General features: G+C 36.3%; 1 protein-coding gene across 6 annotated transcripts in view; it reads right to left on the bottom strand.

Annotated features, from left to right (window-relative positions):
* The window catches only part of FRY (FRY microtubule binding protein), a 159,655-nt gene that overhangs the window by 82,481 nt on the left and 54,783 nt on the right, over nt 1-22,391 (bottom strand). For all 6 annotated transcript variants that reach the window (XM_066313153.1, XM_066313156.1, XM_066313154.1 and 3 more), the window contains exons 5-17: nt 21,552-21,642; nt 21,077-21,156; nt 20,874-20,954; nt 19,161-19,329; nt 16,748-16,840; nt 16,554-16,652; nt 14,033-14,134; nt 10,795-10,898; nt 10,231-10,339; nt 9,207-9,293; nt 7,275-7,446; nt 6,073-6,205; nt 1,768-1,875 (exon numbers count right to left, since the gene is read on the bottom strand). In XM_066313153.1, coding sequence (XP_066169250.1) covers nt 1,768-1,875; nt 6,073-6,205; nt 7,275-7,446; nt 9,207-9,293; nt 10,231-10,339; nt 10,795-10,898; nt 14,033-14,134; nt 16,554-16,652; nt 16,748-16,840; nt 19,161-19,329; nt 20,874-20,954; nt 21,077-21,156; nt 21,552-21,642 — 1,428 coding nt within the window. The remainder of the gene's footprint in view (nt 1-1,767; nt 1,876-6,072; nt 6,206-7,274; nt 7,447-9,206; nt 9,294-10,230; nt 10,340-10,794; nt 10,899-14,032; nt 14,135-16,553; nt 16,653-16,747; nt 16,841-19,160; nt 19,330-20,873; nt 20,955-21,076; nt 21,157-21,551; nt 21,643-22,391) is intronic.

Here is a 22,391-nt window from a genome sequence, read left to right as displayed (position 1 = left end):
CACTCTGTATGTCTTTTGAACCATGAACTGTTTGTTAATTGCTTTTCAACCTATTATGTACCTACTTATTTTATCTAATTTGTGTTTCCCTTGCTTACACCTAGGAATATGAATTAAAGCACGACCAATGTCTCAAAGATGCTGTAGCATGTAGGAGAGGAGAACAGATTTCCAAAGTTCACCTTTTTGAGGAAAGGCTGAGCATGTAATTGTTTCTGAAGTTGCTCTAGAGAAGCTTCCCTCAGCTCCTCCTGACATCTCATTTCTTACTACTTCTTTCCAGTCAGAGTCACACACCACAGCAAACTCACAGCTTGCATTGTCCCAGCAGGGCAATTACCCAAGAAAGACCTAGAATCACGGCTGACCTTTTCTGAATGAAGTTTGCTGACAGAATAGAGATAGACCAGTGGTTATACTGACAGCTGTGAGACTTAAGGAGGGTAGCATTAATTTATAAACGAACTCACACTGGTCTCCAAACTTTCTTAAGAGTAGTGACAGGTCTGACCTGGACAATCTTGTGATTGAAGAGCTGTGACCTGAATAGATATGTGCTTTTTACCAGCTCAGTGAAGGCCATTAATAAGGATAGAACTCTAGTTAAAATATTGGATTAAAGGAAAACATGTCCTTTTAAATTTCCCTTAAGCAGAATTGATGCAACTGTTTAACAAGGTACCTGTATAATTTAATAAGATAATGATTTAAAACAACAAGTGATTTATAGCAGACAGTGTGCATGCAAGGAAATCAAGCTGGCCATGCACTGCAGCACACCTACTGCTGGCTGATGATTTGGCTTGTTTGGCTCCCTGCACTCCCCACTACCACCAGAATCAACTGTTTCACTGTTTTAGCACATCACTGGGAGTTAATTGCTCATAGAGCAGAAAAAAACTTGGTTTTGTGTGTAGCCTTCTGGCTCTCACACCTGCCCTTCCCTCATCTGTGATGTTTGAAAAGCAAGAACAAAGCTTTAAAACAACAAAGAAAAGCAAGAAAGTTTGCTTTGCCACAGTTACCTGAGAGCAATATGCTGCAAAGCCCTCTTGGTTCAATTTAATACCCTAATCCACTTACATGAAGAACACAAGCTGGAACCTTGGTCTTGGATACCTGAAGTGAAATGTAACAGACTCTTCTGTACAGACCAGCACCTTATATCGTAATTATTTGCCACAAATCACTGATTTGATGTCCTGAAACCTAAGTGGTGTAGCAGTCATGTCGCAGATTACCTTGTTCAGTGAAGTCTAACTCAGACAAATAAAATGGAGGGATATAATGTTTTTTTAAACTTATAATTTCTTTATTTATGATTATTAATAATAATAATAATGTAAGAAGGTTTTTGTAATGTACCCCATCTACCACTTTCTGTTTTACCAAGGAGACGTGGGAACCACAAATCAAAACTAAGCAGGTATCTCCATGTTTTTCCACTGCACAGAAAAGATGTTTTCTCCTGTTAATCAGAATGCTGTGATGGTTAGAAAACAGAAATATGTTGTGACTTTCCCGAATAATAGTGAATATCATGTAACCTACATACTGATGGGAAAGAGTTCTGGACGATGTACCAACTTTTTCATAAAATTCTGAAACATAATAAACCCACAAAAACTATAAAAAGATGCTAGGACATCTCTGTCTAATTCATTAAGAGCAATTTACTTTTCTTAAGCATATATAAAAAGAAACAGCTACATATTCTGTGGCTCATCTTTTCACACTGTTCCCCTGGAGCAGTAATTCATTGCTTACCTTGCCAGCAAGTCAATCAACTCAAGTTTTGACATTCCATCAGGAAGTAATCGAGGAATAGCAGCAACACATGTTCTAAACAGATCGATTTTTGGTTTTCTTTCACCACTGAAAAATTAAAACAGAGTTTTGACTAAGCTTAAGAAGGAGCTTAAGGTGTTAGATGATTCACCTCTAAGTGCCAGAGGCCTACTAAGAACATCAGGATGGACTGGTAGACACTATAATGAAATGAGAAGGAAACATGAATACATTTTTCCATTGAATAAATGGTTTTGATTTTGACATTTTTCATGCACTATCTCTATACATTACTTGAAAAATCAAATGCCAATGATTAATTTGTTTCTCTCTCACAGGAACTGGCACGTCTATAAAAAATGGAGGTACAATGTAGGGGGATTCCTCCATCAAGATCAGCATTTATATGACACACGCTTTAGATGAGGCAATGAGGAAAGAGTTGGGGTTTTCCCCATCATAGTGCAGCTACATTTCACCAGCTGCATAAAGCAAATAGCAGATGTGTAACAAGTTCAAATAACACAACTGAAGATCAGAGATTTTCCACCAGCAGAGGACAAGGCTATGGAAAACCATCTTGATACATTTTAATACTGAAAAAGGTGTGCAATTTAGAGGTAGGTATGGCCAGAGAGTTTCTGTTGATCACTGCCAGAGATAACAGCATTTTGGCAATGCTTATCAGCTAGAACATGTTTTAGCAGCCCTAAGGGTGTCCTAATCTGTGAAATGGCACAACTGTTCCCTAACAGCCTGCAAAAGTAATTAAGCAGAAAGTTCAGCATGAACCAAATACCAGGTTGGAAATCCATGAGTCTTCTAAAAGTAGCTCAAGTTTCAGCTGTTGATTATTTTCAAAACAGATGCAGTTATTTTCTGACTTGTTTTCAATATTTTTGCAAAGTCTGCAGATTAAATAAGTCCTTCAGATAGACCCCAAAGTGTGGATTTTTTTTTTTATTTGCTCATTTTTATCTCAATCATCTATTATCTGATGATGGAGTGTAGAAGAAATTACCAAAGCGTAACAGCATTTCAAACTGTGCAGTCTTTCCCACAATATTATTAATTATTAGCCTGTAACATGCTTTGGAAGGATCAAAAAATAAGGCTGTACTTAAAGGCCATATTATAAACACACAGAGAAAGACTGTTCCTCTTTTAATATGGTTCAAATAGAGCTAGAAAAGAGTGAGAGGGGAAAAAGAGACACCAAGAAGCATTTTCAGCTACTTAACACCACACTGAAATGGAGTGACAAAACAAAAACTGAACCTAGTTTTCCTGCACCCCGGTCCATTGCCCTGGTTACTCTGTCTCTCCGCCCAAAAGAGGACATTGCATCTGGGTATTTTATTTGTGTGTTCAGTCACAGAGAAAGCTGGACACAATGCAGTCTGAAAGAAGATTTTCTGTACTCATTATTTCAGTGAATAACACTGAGTACAGATCAGTGAGTATAGAAAAGGCATAAACTGATACTAGACTTACTTAATTCAAAGATTAAAAGAAGTTTTGTAGTTAACATCTTACTTACCAGCTTGGATATATATTACATGAATAAAATGCTGACACATTTTCAATTAACTGTCTTAATGGTACAGTAAGGAGAAACTATATTCATGATTAATTTCCTCTGTCTCACTGTTTCTGTCCTCTAACAGACAGAACTTGAAAGGTGTCAGCAACTGACTGGAAAAGGAGTAAAATACAACATCTCACTGAGAATCTGATTATGAACAAATCCCTTTCAACTATTATCACTAAAGCAAATACTAGCTGGATTAATAACTAGTGCAAAATCCTGTATTTTTACAGTTGTAAACATCAAAGTGCCATTGGGAATTTCATGTGCAGGCAAACCCAGTCTTCCTTGATGACCTGAAATGGAAAATGAACTTTGCAGCCTTTCCTTACACTCAGACCCTAGTGAGGGCAAAGTTTGTGCACTTCAAATGGAGACCTGTAAAATAATAGTTTGAGAGGAAACTCTTCTGAAGGCAAATGAGTATTATTTATAAATATAAAACCTGTGGGTGTTCTGTGGCTTATCAGCTGCTCAGAAGAGTACCAAGAGAAGTTCCCAACTCATCATCTGAGCTACCAGGCAGAGCATGCGAGGGAGGCAAGGGGAGCCTTTGAAGTACTTGCAAGGACGGGTTTGTGCTTTAGAAAAATGGATGCCCTATTCTAACTAAATGTTGAGAAGTAATTATAACCAGTATTGAAATTCATAGTGTAGGATGCAATGGATGTTTCTTACTTAGGATTTTAATAAGACCCTCCATACTGGCATTTATTACTTCAGCAATAAAGGCTGAAAGGATCAGTAATTAAATATTATCTAGAAGCAAGTCTAGGACTGCCAAAGAAAACCAGAATCTGCATACTTTAAAACGTTATGTCTGCTCACTGCCTAGTTACTTCCCTCTGATTCTTATTTTATTTGTTAATAAAAATACCACTATGGTATTCATTATATACAGTTTATACATAAACTTTATGTAACTATGACAAAAGCAGTAACTTTAAAATGAACATAAATACAGTGTGATATCTACCAATTAAAGTCCATAAGAATTCAAAATAAATATGTAACTCTAGTGAAGCATGGAGTTCTGTGAATAAAATGGGAAACAATTACATAAAAAAAATGTTGGCTTTTCCACATATCCACAATGCAGGTTTTGAAAGGATCATTTTCAATCCTGATAGTAACAGCTACTGATGTTTTTTTCTGAGTTCACATGATTTTAAATAAGTGATAATTAAGCATCCTGGATATTTTTTCCCTTGAAAGAACAAGTAAAATAGTGTTATAATGTGGTTCACTTTTGATTTTGCTTTGTGGTTTGCTGTCATTTTTGGTGTATATATTAAATTAGATCTCATCTGGATATAAAGTACAACACAAAAGGCAGCAACTTACACATGTAAATATTCCAATCTTCATGTTTCTGACAAAAGTTACTACCGAACCTTAAGACTTCCTGAAATTTAAAACTCTTTTAAGTCTATTTGTTCACTGACTCTAAAAATAAACAACATTTTGGTGATGCTGAGAAACCATCCAAAGGATATTTATAGCAAGGATTAAATACACTTCTTATCTTAGTGCCCAAGGTTTCACTGTGCAATTACCTTTTGGGAATAAAATGTGAGTTTCAAAACTGGCTTTCCCTACCACAAAAGCCTGAATATCCAAAATGGTTATGAGCACTGGGTGTGAGAACCGAACATGACATGGGGTGGGTAGGACTACAAGAAAAATATGAAATATTATTGTATAGTAATATTAGCTATGAATATAAATAAAGACAATGCTGGTGACACAGCCTACACTCTCACCTCGAGGCATTGCAACAAATAAGGGCAGAGGAACAAAACCATAAAGATTGTATCAATTGTACAAGGTAGTTCAATTTGGCCAGTCATTGCAGTCAGTCTATCACTCACAGTACTCCTAGCAAGTTGACATTTTGGGCAGTAAATGTAAAATATCCCAAAGAGATCATTTTCCTTTTCATGATATTCCAAACTTTTTTCCAGGGGTTGTTTCTTTTTTAGACTAATGACCATGTCCACTGCTCTAACAGTTAAGATACACAAGGTCTCCTTCCAGTTGAGATCTCTACAATCTGTGCTCTGCATGTATAAGATGATGTCTCTGTGTCTCTAACATCTACTTTATGTTCACCTCACCAGAACTCTCTCCAGAAAACTTCCCTCACTAATAATTCTGGATGAAAGTGAAAAATGGTGCTGTTCAATGCAGCTTGAAGCACACTGGTTTGATTCTGTTCCAGTGGGATACTGCTTAAATCTAAGCCTTATCACAAGATTACTTGGGTTTTTAATTAAGATTTGATTTTGATTACAGGCAAGAAAAGCAAAGGGAATTTTTGAATATTATTATTAACAGGGATTTACAGAATTCATTGCATTCATTTTGAAGTTCAGTGATGTAAATATACCCTGAGACAGCATTCTGAGCATAGGCTGCCACGTTTTCTACTTTAGCATTCTACTTCTACCATCTAAACAACCATAGGAATCACACATGATTTTACCTACATCGAGAACATCTTCAGTTCCAAACACTACAGCATTCAAAGAAGCACATCCAAATTGTCATAAACATTTTTTCAAAGTATATAGTAATTAAGCTCAATGTTCCTGTTTCTTGCTGTTTCTCTATGACTCATCATAGACAGAAATAGAGGAAAAGTTCCAAAATCACATCTACACGTTTCATGGGCATTAGTGTTCTTTAGCACTCACGTAATCATGTCTTCAGGTTCTTTGTTCAGCATCTGTATGTTGGTTAGCATCATGCACCGACCTACTTCCTTGTCAAGGTGTCTGAGGATGTTGTCCACAGCTTTCCTTACTTGAGAATAATATAGTGACATACCTGCAAAAATATGTGTTTTCTTATAATTCAGGATATTTATGATACATACATATATATATTCTGAAAAAGAAAGTCGCTTACTCATGCTGTGGTGCATGAAGTAAGAAAAATGCTTTGCTCATGAGATAGCATATTCAGCTAGTAATGATATCCTGATCCAAAACCAGAACATGTTACCTGCTCCAAAAGGAATGCTTACATCTTTTACATGGAAACTGGAATACTGGATCATAAAATAGCAATTAAATAATACAGGAATTTAATAGAGCAAACATTTGTTATCAAATACTATCTTCAAATACTTCAAATACTTCAGCAGCACTGCGTCTTACACTGCTTATTTTCTCGATATTACTACAATGATCTAGCACAGTACAACACACTTGAAGTGATCTTCACCAGTGGTGTAGACTTCATTTCATCCACATAACTTTGGGGACTCAATGAAGTGGGAAGGTGAAAGGTGAGCAGCCAAACTTTTTTTTTTTTTTTTTTTTTTTTTTTTCCCCAACAAAACCAGGCACCTTCAGGGCATGATAGAGAGGCTCTTACACAGCTCAGGATTCTTGCTCTACAGTGAAGCTCAAGGCAGCAGTGCTATTAACTTAGGCCCTTCAGTACAACTTTATTTTACACTTAAAAGTTGGGCCATCTTGAAAGTTTAAGATATTGCAATTAAAATGAGGCTATGAATGGAATCTTTGATGGTTTTCAAAGCTGGCACGTCTTTGAGCACAGACACTGTTTCTAATAGGATGAATATCCATGAATAAACACAGGTATCAGCAATTAAAGATTTAAGACTACCTGTGTCTTTAACCCCACCCAGAATACAGGGAATATTGTTATCTCTTGTGGAGCATGACTGAGAACTTTTCAGAATAACCTATGAAAAGCAGCATTTGGCCAACTGAACCATCTATTTCATTAGAACACACAATAAATTAAATGCTTACAATACAAAAATAAATCCAATACTTGACAATAATAAACTATTCTGCTCAAGTGCTGAAAACATGTTCACATCCATTCTCACACAAGTTTCTGTATTGTCCATTCTCTTACTGACCTATCATTTTAGCTTCCTCCTCTGTAAGAGTTTTGCTCAAATACGTTTTCTTCACTCTGAGAGTGTTTCCAGAGGGAAGGACAGCTCCAGTCACTGGCATTGGCGGTTCACCATCTTTTTGCTGCAAACTATCAGCAATTACCAAGAAAGCTCTCAGGCCAATATTCATTCTCTGTGAAGTTTAGAAGATGGATGAGTTCCACAATCAAATAATCATATTCTACTCATATTCTTCATTCACTTTGAAATTTTGAGAATGCACTTGCAGGCATTTTCTTCTGTATCTTCACTACATTAACTGGTCTCATATATTTCACAAAAACTGCCCATGAAATAAATTCTTATCTCCACTGTGAGCAGCACTCTCTCCTCTCAGAACTTTTAATATTTCCATTAGCACATTATCTTTTTATCTGCAGGATAAAATACCTGGATATGATCTGTAGTGTAGCAAAGAATCTTAAATGGACCTTCAGTTAAACATAAATGACCTGTATCTGTTATAAAAAAAACAATAATCAATAACTGTCATGAAAGGCCCCAGGGTTAATCATACTGAGAGAAAAGTCTGGAATGATGCTCAATGCCAAAACTACAATGTGAAAATATTAGGAAGCTGAATCTAAGTGACCTGAACGCCTTCTGGGAATGCACCAGAGGAAAATTTGCAAGCTTTGTATTGCAGTGATTGAAAGACTACAGTGTTTTCAATTCCTCTGGAATGTGATCCAAAAACTAAGAGGCTGTCCTACTGACAATCTCCCAGAGACGGGTTTACACAGATTATGGAGAGGTTTTTTTTAGAATGCTAAAGTCTACGTACATTAAAAAGTGGTGCCATAATGTCTTTATTTTCAGTTTTACAATGCTGTTGAGAAACAGTAAAATTTCAGATGTTGATTCAACAAGAAGCTAAGGACTATGTCCACTCCCTCTCAGCTGGGCTAACACAAAATGTCCTTTGTAGGACCTGTCTCAGTCAATGCTGCAGGTGGCTGACCCAGAGCATGATGTGGACTGCCTGCTCGAAAATTCTGTTTCATCCTTTTTTACTCTGCTACAGAAAGATGAAAGCTATGTTCAAAGCAAAGCTTGCCTTTCATTTTTCCCGCTTTTGACAGTAGAAAGTTTCATCTACTTTTCTACATTTTTTGTAGCAAATATAATTTGTGCAAGGCAATAATTCTGTTTTAACATCTTAGTGAATAGATACAACAGTTTAATTCTACAGTATTATTACAGACATGTTTTATGAGAGGATCACAAGTTATTTTGTATTTTTTCTTAGTTTTCAAAGGAAAATATTTTCAAAATTTTAAGGAATTCTATATTTTTAAGAGAAATTTTTATTTTTTTAGTACTTATCTATATTTTGATTTTTTTGAAAAGTTTTTCAAATGTCTGATTCTTTTCTCTAGGAAAAGCACTAGGAAGCTGATTCATGACAAGAACACCAGTGGAGCTTTGCTGGTCAGAGTGCTAAAATTTTACTAGAGTATTTTCTTTTTCAAGCTTTCTTGCATCATGTACTCTCAGTAAAACTCTTTTGAAAAACATTGACACTGTTACTGAAAAGTTATTGTTATATTAAAATAGTTTCAGGTGTTGCATGTAACAACAGCACAGTGATAAGGACATACTGTGACCAATATTTTTATTTGTACTTTTCTTTTTGTTCTATACATTTGCACTAGTTCACATTTGATATTCTTCACTGAGAAAACACCAGAAAGGCATAAACAATGTGGCATTTTACAGATAGAAATTGACAGATGTACTTTACCAATAAATCAGATTCAAGATTTGGCCTTAAAACTGGAAAAAGGTGAAAGCATGCTTAGAATGTAACCAGGAAGTAAATGTAACACAACACAATACATACTAACTAAAAAAAAAAAAAAAAAGAAAAAAAAAGGCAGATGCACATCATACCTCAGGGTTGAGACTGAAAGCTTTTGCTGGTTTTCCAACACAAAGGAAGTCAAAGATAATTTCTTTCATTGCAAAATCTAAACGTTCCTAAAATAGCAAAAATACTGCAAATCATTAGGCTTTGTGACTAGCAGAAATCACTTCTGCTAGTTATTTTCATTAAGGCTACAGAACGCCAAAAAACATTTTCATCAGAGTTTATTTAAATATATGGAAAAACAGATTTTCAGAAGTATGTAGGACATATTATCAGACCTAAGCTTTTAACAATGCTTTATGTTGACAAAATCAAAAATATATATAACATTTAAATAGAAAATGATCCATTTTGGAAATAAAGCTTTTAATTATTTTATTTAAACTGCAATAATTCTGGCACTAACACAGTATTTTCATAAAAAGAGCTTGTTCACAGATGGCACAGTTAAGGGAAGATTTTAAGCATCTGTTTACTTCATTCCTATCAGAGACTTTAAGTAGTGCTTAAGTGCTTTGCTGAATGGGAAAATATTCTGAATTTAAGTCACAAAAATGATGAAACTTCCAGCACTGCAGGTTAGCCTATTTTAGCAGTTCCCATTGGAACTGATGAAAACTACATGAGTCAACTCCACGCTGAACCTGCAGTTTACTGATGTTTACTCCTTTGAAAGCAGTGCAACTTACTGTCCTATATAGCAGGGATGATTCAGTATCAGGATGGAACATGGCCTATTATTTTGAACTTTATTGACAGTCAGAGTATGTTAGAGTGTTTTTTTGACTTGCTGGAAATTTTAAAAACTTAATTTTTAAAATGTGACTTGAAGTGAACATATTTTAATCTATTTTCAGTGGAATGAGCGTAACCAAAAACTGTTGTTCAAAAGAAGTCTGTCCCAGCTCAGTTAATTTCATCATTCCCTGCATGAAAGATAATGTCAACAGGGTTGCAAAAAATTAGAAATTTACTTATTTGTTAATTTGTTATTCAGAAAATAAGTTGTTCATGATATGGACAGATACATGCATGGCTCTTCCATACCTGTGCAATAAATTGTATTATCTTCACAAAGATGTTTAGAGGCATATCTCTTGGCACAACACCACGGGACCCTTTCGGGAAAAGGGTTGTGACAATAGTAATAAGTCGACTGCAGAAGAAAAAGAAACATTAGACAATTCTGGACCTCGCAGACCTTCATTTAGCACGATGCTCCATTTAGAAAGACCAGAAAAAAACTTCCTTTGAAATGAAATTGTAATGGGGCATCTTGTTCTGATCCTTTGCTAGAAATTCAGTGTAATTATTTTATTTCATTACTACATTACATGTAAATTAACCAGTCAACTGCCACTACAAAAGTATTTTTAACTAACACTGAACAAGGAGTGACTTCTAATTTTTCTAAAAGCACAAACACTTTATATAGCAATTTTTACAGGTGACAGGATAACTGACAGTGCCACAAGAGGCAATATTTTGTTGTCCAGTTGAGTTTCTTATTTCACAATAGAAATAGGTTCAATTGGAAGGAATTCAGGAGAACTATAAAACCTGGCAACATCCACTCTACAATGGATTTTCATTACAAATAAAGCATTTTACCTTTGGGTAGCTGTGTTGCTTTCACATTTAATTCTGATCATGTAAACCCACAGTAGTCTGTACAGAGATTCCAGTGCAACTCGAGCCATTTTTGGGTCCTTATTCTAGAGAAATGTACCACACAAGAAAAAACTTCAGGCACAAATTAGCAAGGAAGTTCTATACTTCATGGATGCCAAGGTTCAGCATTTTAATAATGAAACAAAAAGACAGAGCCTCACAACTGCTCAGTGCTCCATTCCTGTAGCTATAGGATGCCCCAGCATCTGACCTGCTTCTGTTATTACTTAAGTTGTTGAAAAACCCAAGTATCAAGTTAATTAAGTTAAACACCTTACAATTTAAAATCTCTGTTTGAAATCCCCTCCAATTTGACTATGAAAAGAAAACCTCTTATTCAGTAGATTACATTAGTTCAAAAGCTGTTGCCCTATGGAGGAGGCCTGGTATGAAGAACAGATAAAGGAATGTACCACACATACTCAAAAGTGAAAGGATAGAAATCTGTGGATGCTTAGGCTAGCCTGATTAACATGGCATCTGTGATCAGCTGGACTGAATTGGTTTATCTGTATGATTGCTGTTTATTTTTAGAAACCAGTTCAGGATTGTCTCTGGGTCTCTTCAGTCATATGCAGTTTTCTGTTTCTGTGGCAGTTCTAAGGGCTGTCTGAGTAAAAAACAAGTAAAAAAAAAAAAAAAAAAACCACAAGTAAAAAACAAGTAAGTCCAGTCAGATGGTCCCCCACATGCTGAGCCATCTGCTGGGTTAAACTTTGAAGGAGTCCAGTACACTTTGACCTGAGATAAAGTTTGCCTGGCCCACAGGGCAAAACCACCCTGGCAAAAATCTGAGATATTTTCAGCAGACTAATGTTGAGTCATGGATCAAAGACTGCAGTTTGATCAAAGAAACTGCAACTGATGCCATCAGTAATTCCTGCGTGTGTACTGGTCTGGGTCCTGCAAACTGATGGGAAGACAATTTGCCAGTGAAATGGGAGACAACTTCAACTTTCAACGTGGCATCTGTCATAAGCTTAGGAATAGAAACACTGTTTTTGGGCTCCAGTTTCCGTTCAACTCCTTGACAACACATTTTATGCAATAAACTTTTATGTGGACAGAAAACTTTCTTTCTTTATTACAGCAGCATACAATGGTTGTTGCATGTGTTTAGAATAAGTAGTAAAAGGTCTACAGGATTTTAAAATAATAAAATTCATTACAATCAATTTGTTTATTAACCTGTTTACTTTCAATCCATTTTTCATCAGGCATAATCATGTCAGTCCTTGTACAAGTCAGAGCTAAGAATTTTATTTCTTCAGCAGGTGAGGAAGTACATTTATCAAAATTTATTCTTATTCCAAAGCTCTCAAGAAAACAGCAGGCTGTGGCTAACCGAAGTAAGGTACAAGAGGCTGTGTTGCAGAGGAGGAAGCTATCTGTTAGCACATGTCCAAATATCCCAGTTAGCTGTAAGGGCCATTGAGAAAGGGGGAGGAGAAAAGGGCTGAGACTAGTATCATTGGAGTTTTCAAAAAACAGTAGGCCAATTTTTTGTCAGAACATCAAGCTGCATGGCACAAACAGGATTAAAAGGAAGACGATAAAAAGCCTAAGATACATCCAGGGACATTGTGGGCATGTCCATGAGCAGGGTATGTCCAAGTTCATGGTGTTGATGTGCACAACTTTTCCTCTAAGGGGTGGATTTCCAGCTCTTCCTCCAGCTGTGTGAGTTTGGCTTGGGTTTTGAGGTGCCAGCCTGTCTGGTGAAAAGACTGTTTCAGTGGTTGGGGCATCTCTTTCTCTGTACTGGGAAGGAGTGCCCAACCACTTTCTTTAGCCACGTATTCAGCAACCTTACTTTCTCCTCAAAGTAAAGATTGAATTAGTGCCACCACATTAATCTGAGAGCACTATAAATTGAAGTACATATTGATGAATCACAGGTTGCAAGATAAAGTCCAATTTTATTTTCAATCACTAAGACAGGACCAATTTTTCTTATATTTTCTCTGACGGTTTCAAATAATTTGTCAGGATCTCCTTAATTTTCAGAAAAATATATATTCCCAGCTGGCTTTGCCTTTTCTGAAGTTCGTACAACTGTATAAAACCCCATAAAACTAGTTTCAATAACAACATGCTCATTTTGTGAATCCCTTTGCAAGTAAGATTCTAACGCATCGTCACCAAAAGTAAGGTATTCAGGTACTGGTGAAAAGAAATCCTCAGGCAGACTGACCATTCTGAGGAGCTATTCTAACAGCAGGATCCATATGAAGAGAATCAGTACTAATTGTTTCATAAAGAGGAAGCACAACCAGAAGCAACAGCAAAAAAGGATGTAATATATACCTTTTTAATAGGCTTGAGAACTCAACTTTTGGAGAACAGATGTTTGCCTCTGAGCTGAGAAAGTGGCTGAAATATGAAGTTTATGTGAAGTTTGAAGCGTGCTGTTAGCAGAACCCTCCTAATCACCAGTTCATCTAGACAGTTGGGAGGCCTTTCACTTGCTCTAATTACTTCACTGTGTTTTTCATATTGCACTTTTCAGGTGGGCACACGACCACCCTTTCACAGGGATGCAGTTTCAGCATGGCATGCGACATGAGCTATTGCAAAAGTAAAAGTAGTAATGATAAGTAGCACATGTGCATTGAACACTATGTGCAGCCTGGGAACAACAGCAGATTGCAGTGGAAAGCCAACCTTAAACATCAAAGATCTAACAAATGGCAAAGGAATAAGAACGGCTACATGGAGGAAAAAACTTGAAACAGTTTAGGGTTTTTGTAATGCAAACACTTAACAGGAATGAAACGAGAAACAGAATCAGTGTCCTACAAGCAGTTTCATTTTGAAAAAATAAGTTCTTTGTTTCCAACGAAAAAAGCAAGTTACTACTAGATCAATTTTGGTATGTCACTCAACCTAATAACTCATCAGCAATGTCTTCTGTTTCACAGGTATGGGCTTGGTTTGAGTTAGAGGAACTTGAGTTTTACTCTAACTTGAGTTGAGTAAAAATTCAAACTAGGGCCATAAATACTTTTTTGCTATTGAAAAAACCTGCACAGCTAAAGAACTTGTACTGTCAGGAATAAAATTATGCACGGAATCAGATAATAACAATAACTCAGCACATTTACATAAAAAGGCTATGCAACAGATCAACAGTGCATACTGAAGTCTGAATACAATATTAAAACCAGGAGATACTAACCTTGAGATTGGACAGGCAGTTGTTGAGGAAAATATGCCATCTGTTTAAGAAGAACTGCTTCTGACTGACACAAAGCAGGCATGTTACCAAGGGGTACAAAGCCTAAACAGGAAACGGATGTCGATACAGTGTTATTTGTATGTCTACACAACACAAAACTAACTTAATAGAGTTACTGTAAATCTGAAGTTCTAACTCCTCTATTTAGTGCAATACAAGTTAGCCAACATAAACACATTTCTAAGCAGTGCTATTTAAAAGGAGCTTTCTCTAAAGCTATCACAGATATGTTTCATGGACAAACTAAACCCAACCAAATGTGTACTCATATCAGTGTAAGGTAGGGCACAGTTTTACAGACTCTCAGGGCTAAGTTCTGCCAGTTTACTGAGAAATAAAAGCATAGAAACAACTGAACTTTATTAATATACCAACAGGACCCAGAGAGATTGTTGTAACTTGTGAATCAGATGAGTATTGCTCCTCAAAATCTGCAGTCACAATATTTACCGAGAGACATGTCAAACACCCTAAAGAATTGTAAAATACAGAGATTGCCTGGATCTGCTGGGATTTTCAGCTTGTGAAGCAAAATATAAAAAGAAGAAAAGAAGAACAAAGAAGTTGAAGCACCGGAACCCAATCTTTATCAATGCTTACTTTAACACTTGTAAATGTTACACTAAATAAATAAGCTAAAATGCACCGAATAATTTTGAAACTGACTTTGCTATTTCAAGAAGACTAAAGTTTCAGTTGTAATGCTAATAAACCCAATCAGGACTTCAAAGGTGTTAGTCAAAAATAAAATTAATGATTCTAAAAATTATCTCTAAAATCTTACTTCAGTCACAGCTCAAAGTATAAACACATCATAAATCTCAGTTTCTGTTCCAGCAACATGTAACATAAACTATCTAGGTTAATTTCTTGATCACATGGCACATGTACATTAATTTTTAGTTTTATTATCTTCATGTCCAAAATACATACAGGACAGGATAACTGAAGTTTTCTCACAGAAGACTTTCTTACTATACAGTATTATACTACTTGATTGGATCTCAGAATTTAGTAACGTTCCAAGAGTGTTACAACCAATCCTAAGAAAAATCCCTAGCAGGAAAGATAAACCATCTCCTGGAATTCCTAATTTTCTCCATTCACTACTAAGAGAACCTTAATGACTAACTCATATGAGGTCCTTTTAGAAAATGAAGCAAGATGAATTCCTCCATCCTGTCTGTACAGTAAGTGCATGGATTCACCAAACACTGATCTTGGTCCAGTTCAGACTTTAAGGAGTGTGCTTTTTTTCCTGGAAGCCTGGAAATATGCACTGCAGCTATTTTTGTCAACTGTTTGCCTTTCCCCTCCTCCTCCTCCTTGCAATGTTTGTATTGCTAATCACACCCTCACAAGAATCTATTCTATTTTGTCACTTTTAACTATGTAGCCTCCAGTTTGGTATGTGCAGACAAGCAATCAAATGCAAAGGCCCAGCTGTGCAATTCTTTCTCAAGAATGTACTATTGTCTTTGGCAAGTATGGCCACAGTTTGGGAAGCTCTATTTAATGTAAAAACTGTACAGAAAAGCTCTGTACAGTTCCAACAACGTTTTATTAACTCGGTAGAGTGGAACAGAGCCACACAAATGCAAGCAGAGTGAAACCAGAAATCCATCTCAAGCCTCCCACTAATTCAAACTGGATCAGGACTGTGCCCCAGGGGATGCTCTGACCGTCCCCTGGGAATGTTGTAACAGGCAGAGAGCTCCTGCAGTCCTCCCAGCAGTTTCACTAGCGCCAGTGACCAGCATTTGCCGAAAGAACTGCGAACAGGGAAGCCTTTTTGACTTTCCCCTGGAATGAGGGAGGACAAATGACAAACTTTCTTTACTTAAAAGGTCCAAGACTTCAAAATGAATTAGCTAATGCCACAGCGCTGACGGGCGCTGACCCAGTTGGAGAGACAGACTGCTTAAGGCAGCCAGCATCAAACTGACTCAGATCCTCATTTAATTCAGATCAACTCATGATTCCAAAAATACACTGCAGTGCCACTGTTCATCTCACACACAAAAAAATGAAATAGGGAGCTACACAGTAGCCAAGTTATGGATTTAAAAGGGCATGTATTATACATTTTTTCCTTCCTACAATGTATTATTTAAGGCCCCTGAGAGTTGTTCCCACATGCCTCATTTGTTCTCGCTTGACAAGAAGTGAACTCTATTCTTTCTCCTCTTCCCCTAATGTTTACACATAACAACTATGAGAAAACCTAACCATTTAATAATCACAGAACAAGAAGCTGACAACACCTTTGATTCAGACTAATTTAGATCATAGTATGAGTAAAATAAGTACAGTTATTTTCTGGAAACATAATATTTTTCCCTGCAAATATAAATGTATTGGTTATAGCCAAATGAAAATAAAACATTTTGCAATTTCCCAAGAATCTTGCTCAGAATTATTTGTGACAAAGAATTTAACCTCTGCTTCTTAGGTTACTAACCAATGAGTGTTTCTTTCGTGATGAAAGTTCAAGTGTTGTATCATACAGGCTTTCAACAAAGTTCCTCAGACAGGGGACATTCACTTCATTTTTAACAGCCTGAAAGAAAATTTTATGTTAGTAAAACACTATTTCCCAAGCTGTTTTATCTAATTAAAAAAAAAAAATGCAAACAACATCAAAAATAAACTCACAGCAGCTACGGGGACAAGAATTTCAACAAACAGTCCTGCCAGTGCATGCTTGATATCTTTGTCTTTAACTTCAAGGAAATAATGTGCACATTCCTAAAAAAAAAACCAAAAACCACAAGAAACATCAATTGCACATCAGCTGGAATAAAGACCTCTAAACGTTTGCTGAATGCATATCACGTGTCAGTGACTATTTTTATCCTGCAAATCCCACTGAAAACATTTGCCTCTTAACTTCTAAATCTGCATTTTGCAGCAAGCACAAAGCAGGACATAAGTCAAGATCAAGGAGCTGTTACTCTAATCCAGAAAGTCTCCACAGACTCCAGCTGTGCCTGGTGGTGTTTTGGACTAGATATGGAGTTGGACTCATGCCTTCCCTGTGTGTATCTTCAGGAGCAAAACTAATTGTCAACATGGACTGCTTTACACAAGAAAGGCCAGAAAAGGAATCTAATTCTCTAGTAAGGTACACAGGGCAATGAACAATCTTATTGTAAATATTTTTGGATGAATTTCATTGCTAGGATCCGTTGCATATTGAGGGTCAATATGGAATTGTGCTATGTGAGGACAATTTCCAGCCTGCAACTGGGAATTAAGAAAAAAATAAAAGCAGACTTTGTCCTAAACATGCAGAGAACTACTCTCCAGACAGCTGTGTTGCTCAGGAAGTGAGAGAGGGGAGAGAAGCATCCACCCACTTGTGTCTACAGCTTCTCTGAGGATGACAAATCCTATTGCCCCAGTTACTTTTTCTCCATGTTCAGGGCCCAAACAGCCCCTGACTGTATGAGGAAGGTCCCTACTGACCATTTTTCCTTCACAGTCATGCAGAGCAGTTTACACCTCAGATCATGCACATTTTTTTTCTGTGTGCTAGCAGGATTATACAACACATGGCTTCAGTCACTCCAGCCAGACTTCCTGAGGTGCTTCTGCACTCTTTGGGGAAAGACAGGCTCTCCTGGAGCTCACTGCTGAGATCAGCTCACCCCCTTGGAAAGAGTCTCTCTCTACTACAGCCGCACTGCTGTGGCAGAGGCTTTAGATGAAACATTGCATGGAGAGACTCAAACAGGCAAACTGCCCAAAGAGGTGAAATGCACTTCACCAAACTGAGCAGATAAGGTTTTCTTACATGCAGAGTGCTTTTTATGACGCAGAGTAGCAAATATAATAATAATTCATTTAGTATTGAGATAATGTAGCAGGGGAAGGTAGAGATCCAAAATTTCAGTTTTACTACATAGGAGTTTTACCACAGATTTTAACAGTAATGAACACTAGATAAAGGTGAGCCACAACCCATTCACTCATCAAGTCTAGTGCACTAAACACACATTACTTTGGTATTTTGCCAGCTCTGGATAACTTAAACTAAGTTAACACATACTAGCATGTGTCTACATAATTAAGAGTAAGAAGAAAAATTATCTGTTTCTGGGTTGTTAAATATGTCTTAAATATGCCATTAAATATGGTTTAGAACATATTGCAAAGCTGAAATAGATTGTGCTACCTGTTCAGGACTTAAAAGAAAAAGCTCAATGTGTCTGTATGCCTGCATACTTGCATTCCAATGCCAAATCCTTACTTGTGGGCAATCTAACATCGATTTTTTTTCTCCATTTACACCATTGATACACTAACCTTTACATGGAGGCTTATAGAAAACATTTATTTTACTGGATGAGTGGCTACAAACCATGTTACCATGCAGGTGATCCCAAGAAAAAACATGGGAATAGAAAGATTAACCTAAAAAAACCTGCTGGCGGGAATAAAACCAATTGTACATTATATGTAATAATGAAACATGAAATAATTTCTTGCCTTTTACAAAATTATGCAATTGATTAATTTAAAGCATTCATTGTAGTCAAACAATGCTCTGTAATAGAGATTTTTAAACCAGGAGGGTACAGAATACAGTCTACAGCAAGCAGGGAAGCAGGGTGAAGGTGTGGTGGAAGGAGACAACACATCCAAAGGAAATTCTATCCAGCTTTTGCCTCAATTCTCTGTGTCTTCCTCAGTGTTTTCCTCCTTCACAAGTTTCTCCCTTTTCTGGCAACTGTGTCAATATCAGAAGGTTTACTTTAGAGCAGCTAGGCATGGACACAGGGCAAGAGACAGCTGTTGGACGGGGCTGAGGTCTACAGAACAAAACCTCTTCTAGCTGGAGCATGAGATGTAGGGACTGGAGGTATATGACTGATGAAAAGTTGGTATGGTATGACACTCTCTAGAGACCAGAGCACTGAGGGGTTCAGAACAAGCAGAAAGTATCTACATTTAGGATTATGTGGAAATGACATGTGGAAAATCTCCTAGAATATTACATGAAAAATAAAGATCTGCCCATTCAGAAAGGTCTGGGAAACCACAGGCATACACTTAAGAATTTTACCTGCATAAACTGAAGAGAAGCTTCAAAGTCCTCCACAGGATACATCTTAATGCGAAAGAATTTCATTCCCATTATAAGACTGATAATGCTTTGAACTACATACGGGCTTTGTTCTTTATGCCGCAACTCTTTCAGCTCCGCCATAAATTTCTTCTTTACAGCAGGAAATCTATGGATTCAGATTGGTTAGTTCCAATAAGTTCAAAATCAATATTTGATATGTATTGTAAGGTATATAAACAGGGGAAAACGTAAAGAAGACAAAACTTAGGTTGTAAAGAAGTATCATTTCAATCAGTGTTTGAATGGATTGTTTTTGTTTAGCTTTCTTTCACTTTTAATAAACTGAGAAAAGGAAGCATACAGCCTGATCTCAGTAGTTTTAGATAACCACATCTTTCAAATTATTTTATTATCATGCACATCTTTTATGTAAGAGCTAACAGTATCATTTAAATAACACCTTCAAATGTTTTTCAAAAATCCATGATAGAAGATAGCTATTGCAAGTACATGCAATATTTTCAAAAGAGAGTGTTCTTATTATAACCCTGAAAATATTCATACAGGCAGTTTGTCCCTTCAGTTTGTTGGTTTTTTTTTTTTTTTTTTCCCCAATAGCCATTACAGTAACACTTAAACATTAACAACTAGACTAACTTGGGGTAAAAGGCTCTGTGATAATTTTTGGTCTCTCCCACAAATCTATTGAAGGTGTCTTTGGAGACGCATTGCCCTTAAAAATGATATACAGAAAGAGCATCCAACAGCACCTCCCTGCCCTTTTTGAGGAAAAATGGAAAGAACGTAATTTTTTTCATGGTTGGCATAGCATGTAACAACCTTTTGTTACTCCCTTTGATAGACAACCCAAGTGAACAGAAACATCTTAGCAAGGTCCTTCAGAACTTTGACAGTCAGCTTGAAGCTTTGGATCCAGATGCAACTTCTCCTTTTGCATGTGACCCAGCCAATTTAGAGGCCTAGGTAGGACCTTAGCTAAATTTATATGATTTCCAGAATCTCAAACTGTTTTAGCCACATTAAGCCAAACTGACTGGTTTTGTAGAGCTGAGACTCACTCTCAGCAACACCAAAGCGTCAGGAGACAGACAGCATTACATCAGGGCAGTAAAATTCATCCTGTGCTTAGTTTGTGGTTTAAGTCTATGATGAAATGTTATATTGAGTACATGAGATCCTGAGTTTGACTGTTTACAGATTCAAAATTTAAGATCTGACCCACAAAGCGTTTCATGCTATCAGTTCTAAGAAGGATGAAGGGTTCAGAAGCAGATGCATTAAGTTCTGAGTTGAAATAGCTGCAGAGAGCCTTATTATTGTTGCTATGTAGGAGGATAGCCATTTATAGGTTTGCCCAGCTAAAGAAAAAATAGCATCTACAAAAAAAACTAGTTAAAATAGCTCTCTTCAGCCCTTTGGGCTTTCTACAGACGTCATTGCTGAGATAGGAAAAATAATGCTGCTGTAGTTGAGTTGAATTTATTCAGTATCACTGGACAAGATGTAGAAAGCCTGTGATTCCCTAGAGGCCTATGTTCTAGAACATCTGGATAAATAGAAGGCAAATGAACTGGAATGACTTATTCCTACAGAATACTTAAAGAAAGTGAGAAAATCAGAATATTCACATACTAAGCAAGTAGACTTTGTCATATTTACAGAGGAAATAATATATTGATTTTTGCTTACTTTGCTTGAGCTAGAACGCCTATTACTTCTGCATACAAATCTGCAACAATGTGCATATTTCCAGTGTTAGGACCAAGGTACCTAGCAAGAGACAAGAAAGAGTTCTCAGCTGAGAAAACATACTGTTTAAACCACAATTATTAAAAAAAAAAAAAAAAAGAAAGTATTTTTTTCAAAGAATTTTTGCATGGAAAGAGCCTTACCCTTCTTTGTACTTAAAGTGCTTGAAAGCCAAGTTAATAACATCATTTACCAAACTGTCTATTACAGGATGAAGTGGAATCTGAAAACATAAAATAAAATATAACAAGTACATATATATTACACTAGTGCTAGTATTACTCATGGATATCATCCACTCAGAAATATATCAGTTAAAATAGCACGTAGCTAACAGAACAGCTAAACTGAGCCAGCCATTTAATGTTTATTAAATTTGGAAGAGAAATACTTTAGCTCCAAAGACTTGGCAAAGTAAGGTCTGTATGAGCAGAGAAAGCTATGTATCATACAGGTGCAAGAAAGACAGCAATGAAGAAGCATGCAGAATGTACTTAATGTTTTTATTATAAAAAACATTGAAGATTGAAGATGCAATCAGAAAGAAGAATCCCAAAATTCACTTGCATTAGTAATTGCCATTATTTATCAGTCAGTGGATAATTTAAGAACTCCTACCTGTTTCAAAACTTCTATTAATACTAAAGAAAAAATAAAATCAATAGCCAGATCTCTTCTCTCCATTAAATAGTCCCTCTGCTGTTCATCACTGCAAAATCAAACCAAGAAACACAATATTTTGGAGAAGTGTCATAATTCATATTATATGCCTTCTTCAATTACATAAATACAGATAACAGGGAATTGTGTTCTACCTTTTAAACTGCAGTCCAGCATTTCAGAAAGTAATGTACTATTGGGTTCAAACAGACCAAATCTAACTTGTTACTGTGATGTTCTTTCAAGTGCTTAAATATCACTTACCCATTTCCTCCCTCTTTTTTTTTCCAGTTAGAGATCCACAACAATAAAAACAAACAAACAACCCTCCCAAATCAAGGAAACTTGTGGATTCTGTATTCTAACAAATCGATTTAATTTCAAATTCCTTGCTGTTGACACCATTTAGACCATTATTAATTACACTCTGGAGGTAAATGTAACTTTGTGCTATCAAATTCATATTTAGACTTGCCATGAATTTAGAAAAAACCCTTAAAAGCACCAGTGGAAAATCCACAACCAATTTATATTATATCTTTAAAACTATTCCAGTGTTAATTTTTTAACTTTGGCAACACTTGTCAAACTTTTCAAACACATTTCTTGTACAGAACAACACAGAAGAATAAAAGTCTGAGACGAATAGCTTCCAATAAAAATACCAAAACATACTTATTTGAATCAATTGATCAAATTTCCAAAGTGTACTGAAAAGATAACATACAATATATAGTACTTTTTGTAAACTTAAAGAAACAGTTCTGCAGTCCAGTTGAAGCATCTAGCATGATTTCA

Source organism: Sylvia atricapilla, chromosome 2, assembly GCF_009819655.1.
Source record: "Sylvia atricapilla isolate bSylAtr1 chromosome 2, bSylAtr1.pri, whole genome shotgun sequence".
Classification (NCBI taxonomy): domain Eukaryota; kingdom Metazoa; phylum Chordata; class Aves; order Passeriformes; family Sylviidae; genus Sylvia; species Sylvia atricapilla.
The sequence above is the reverse complement of the archived record's forward strand: the minus strand, read 5'-3'. Positions and strand labels throughout refer to the sequence as shown.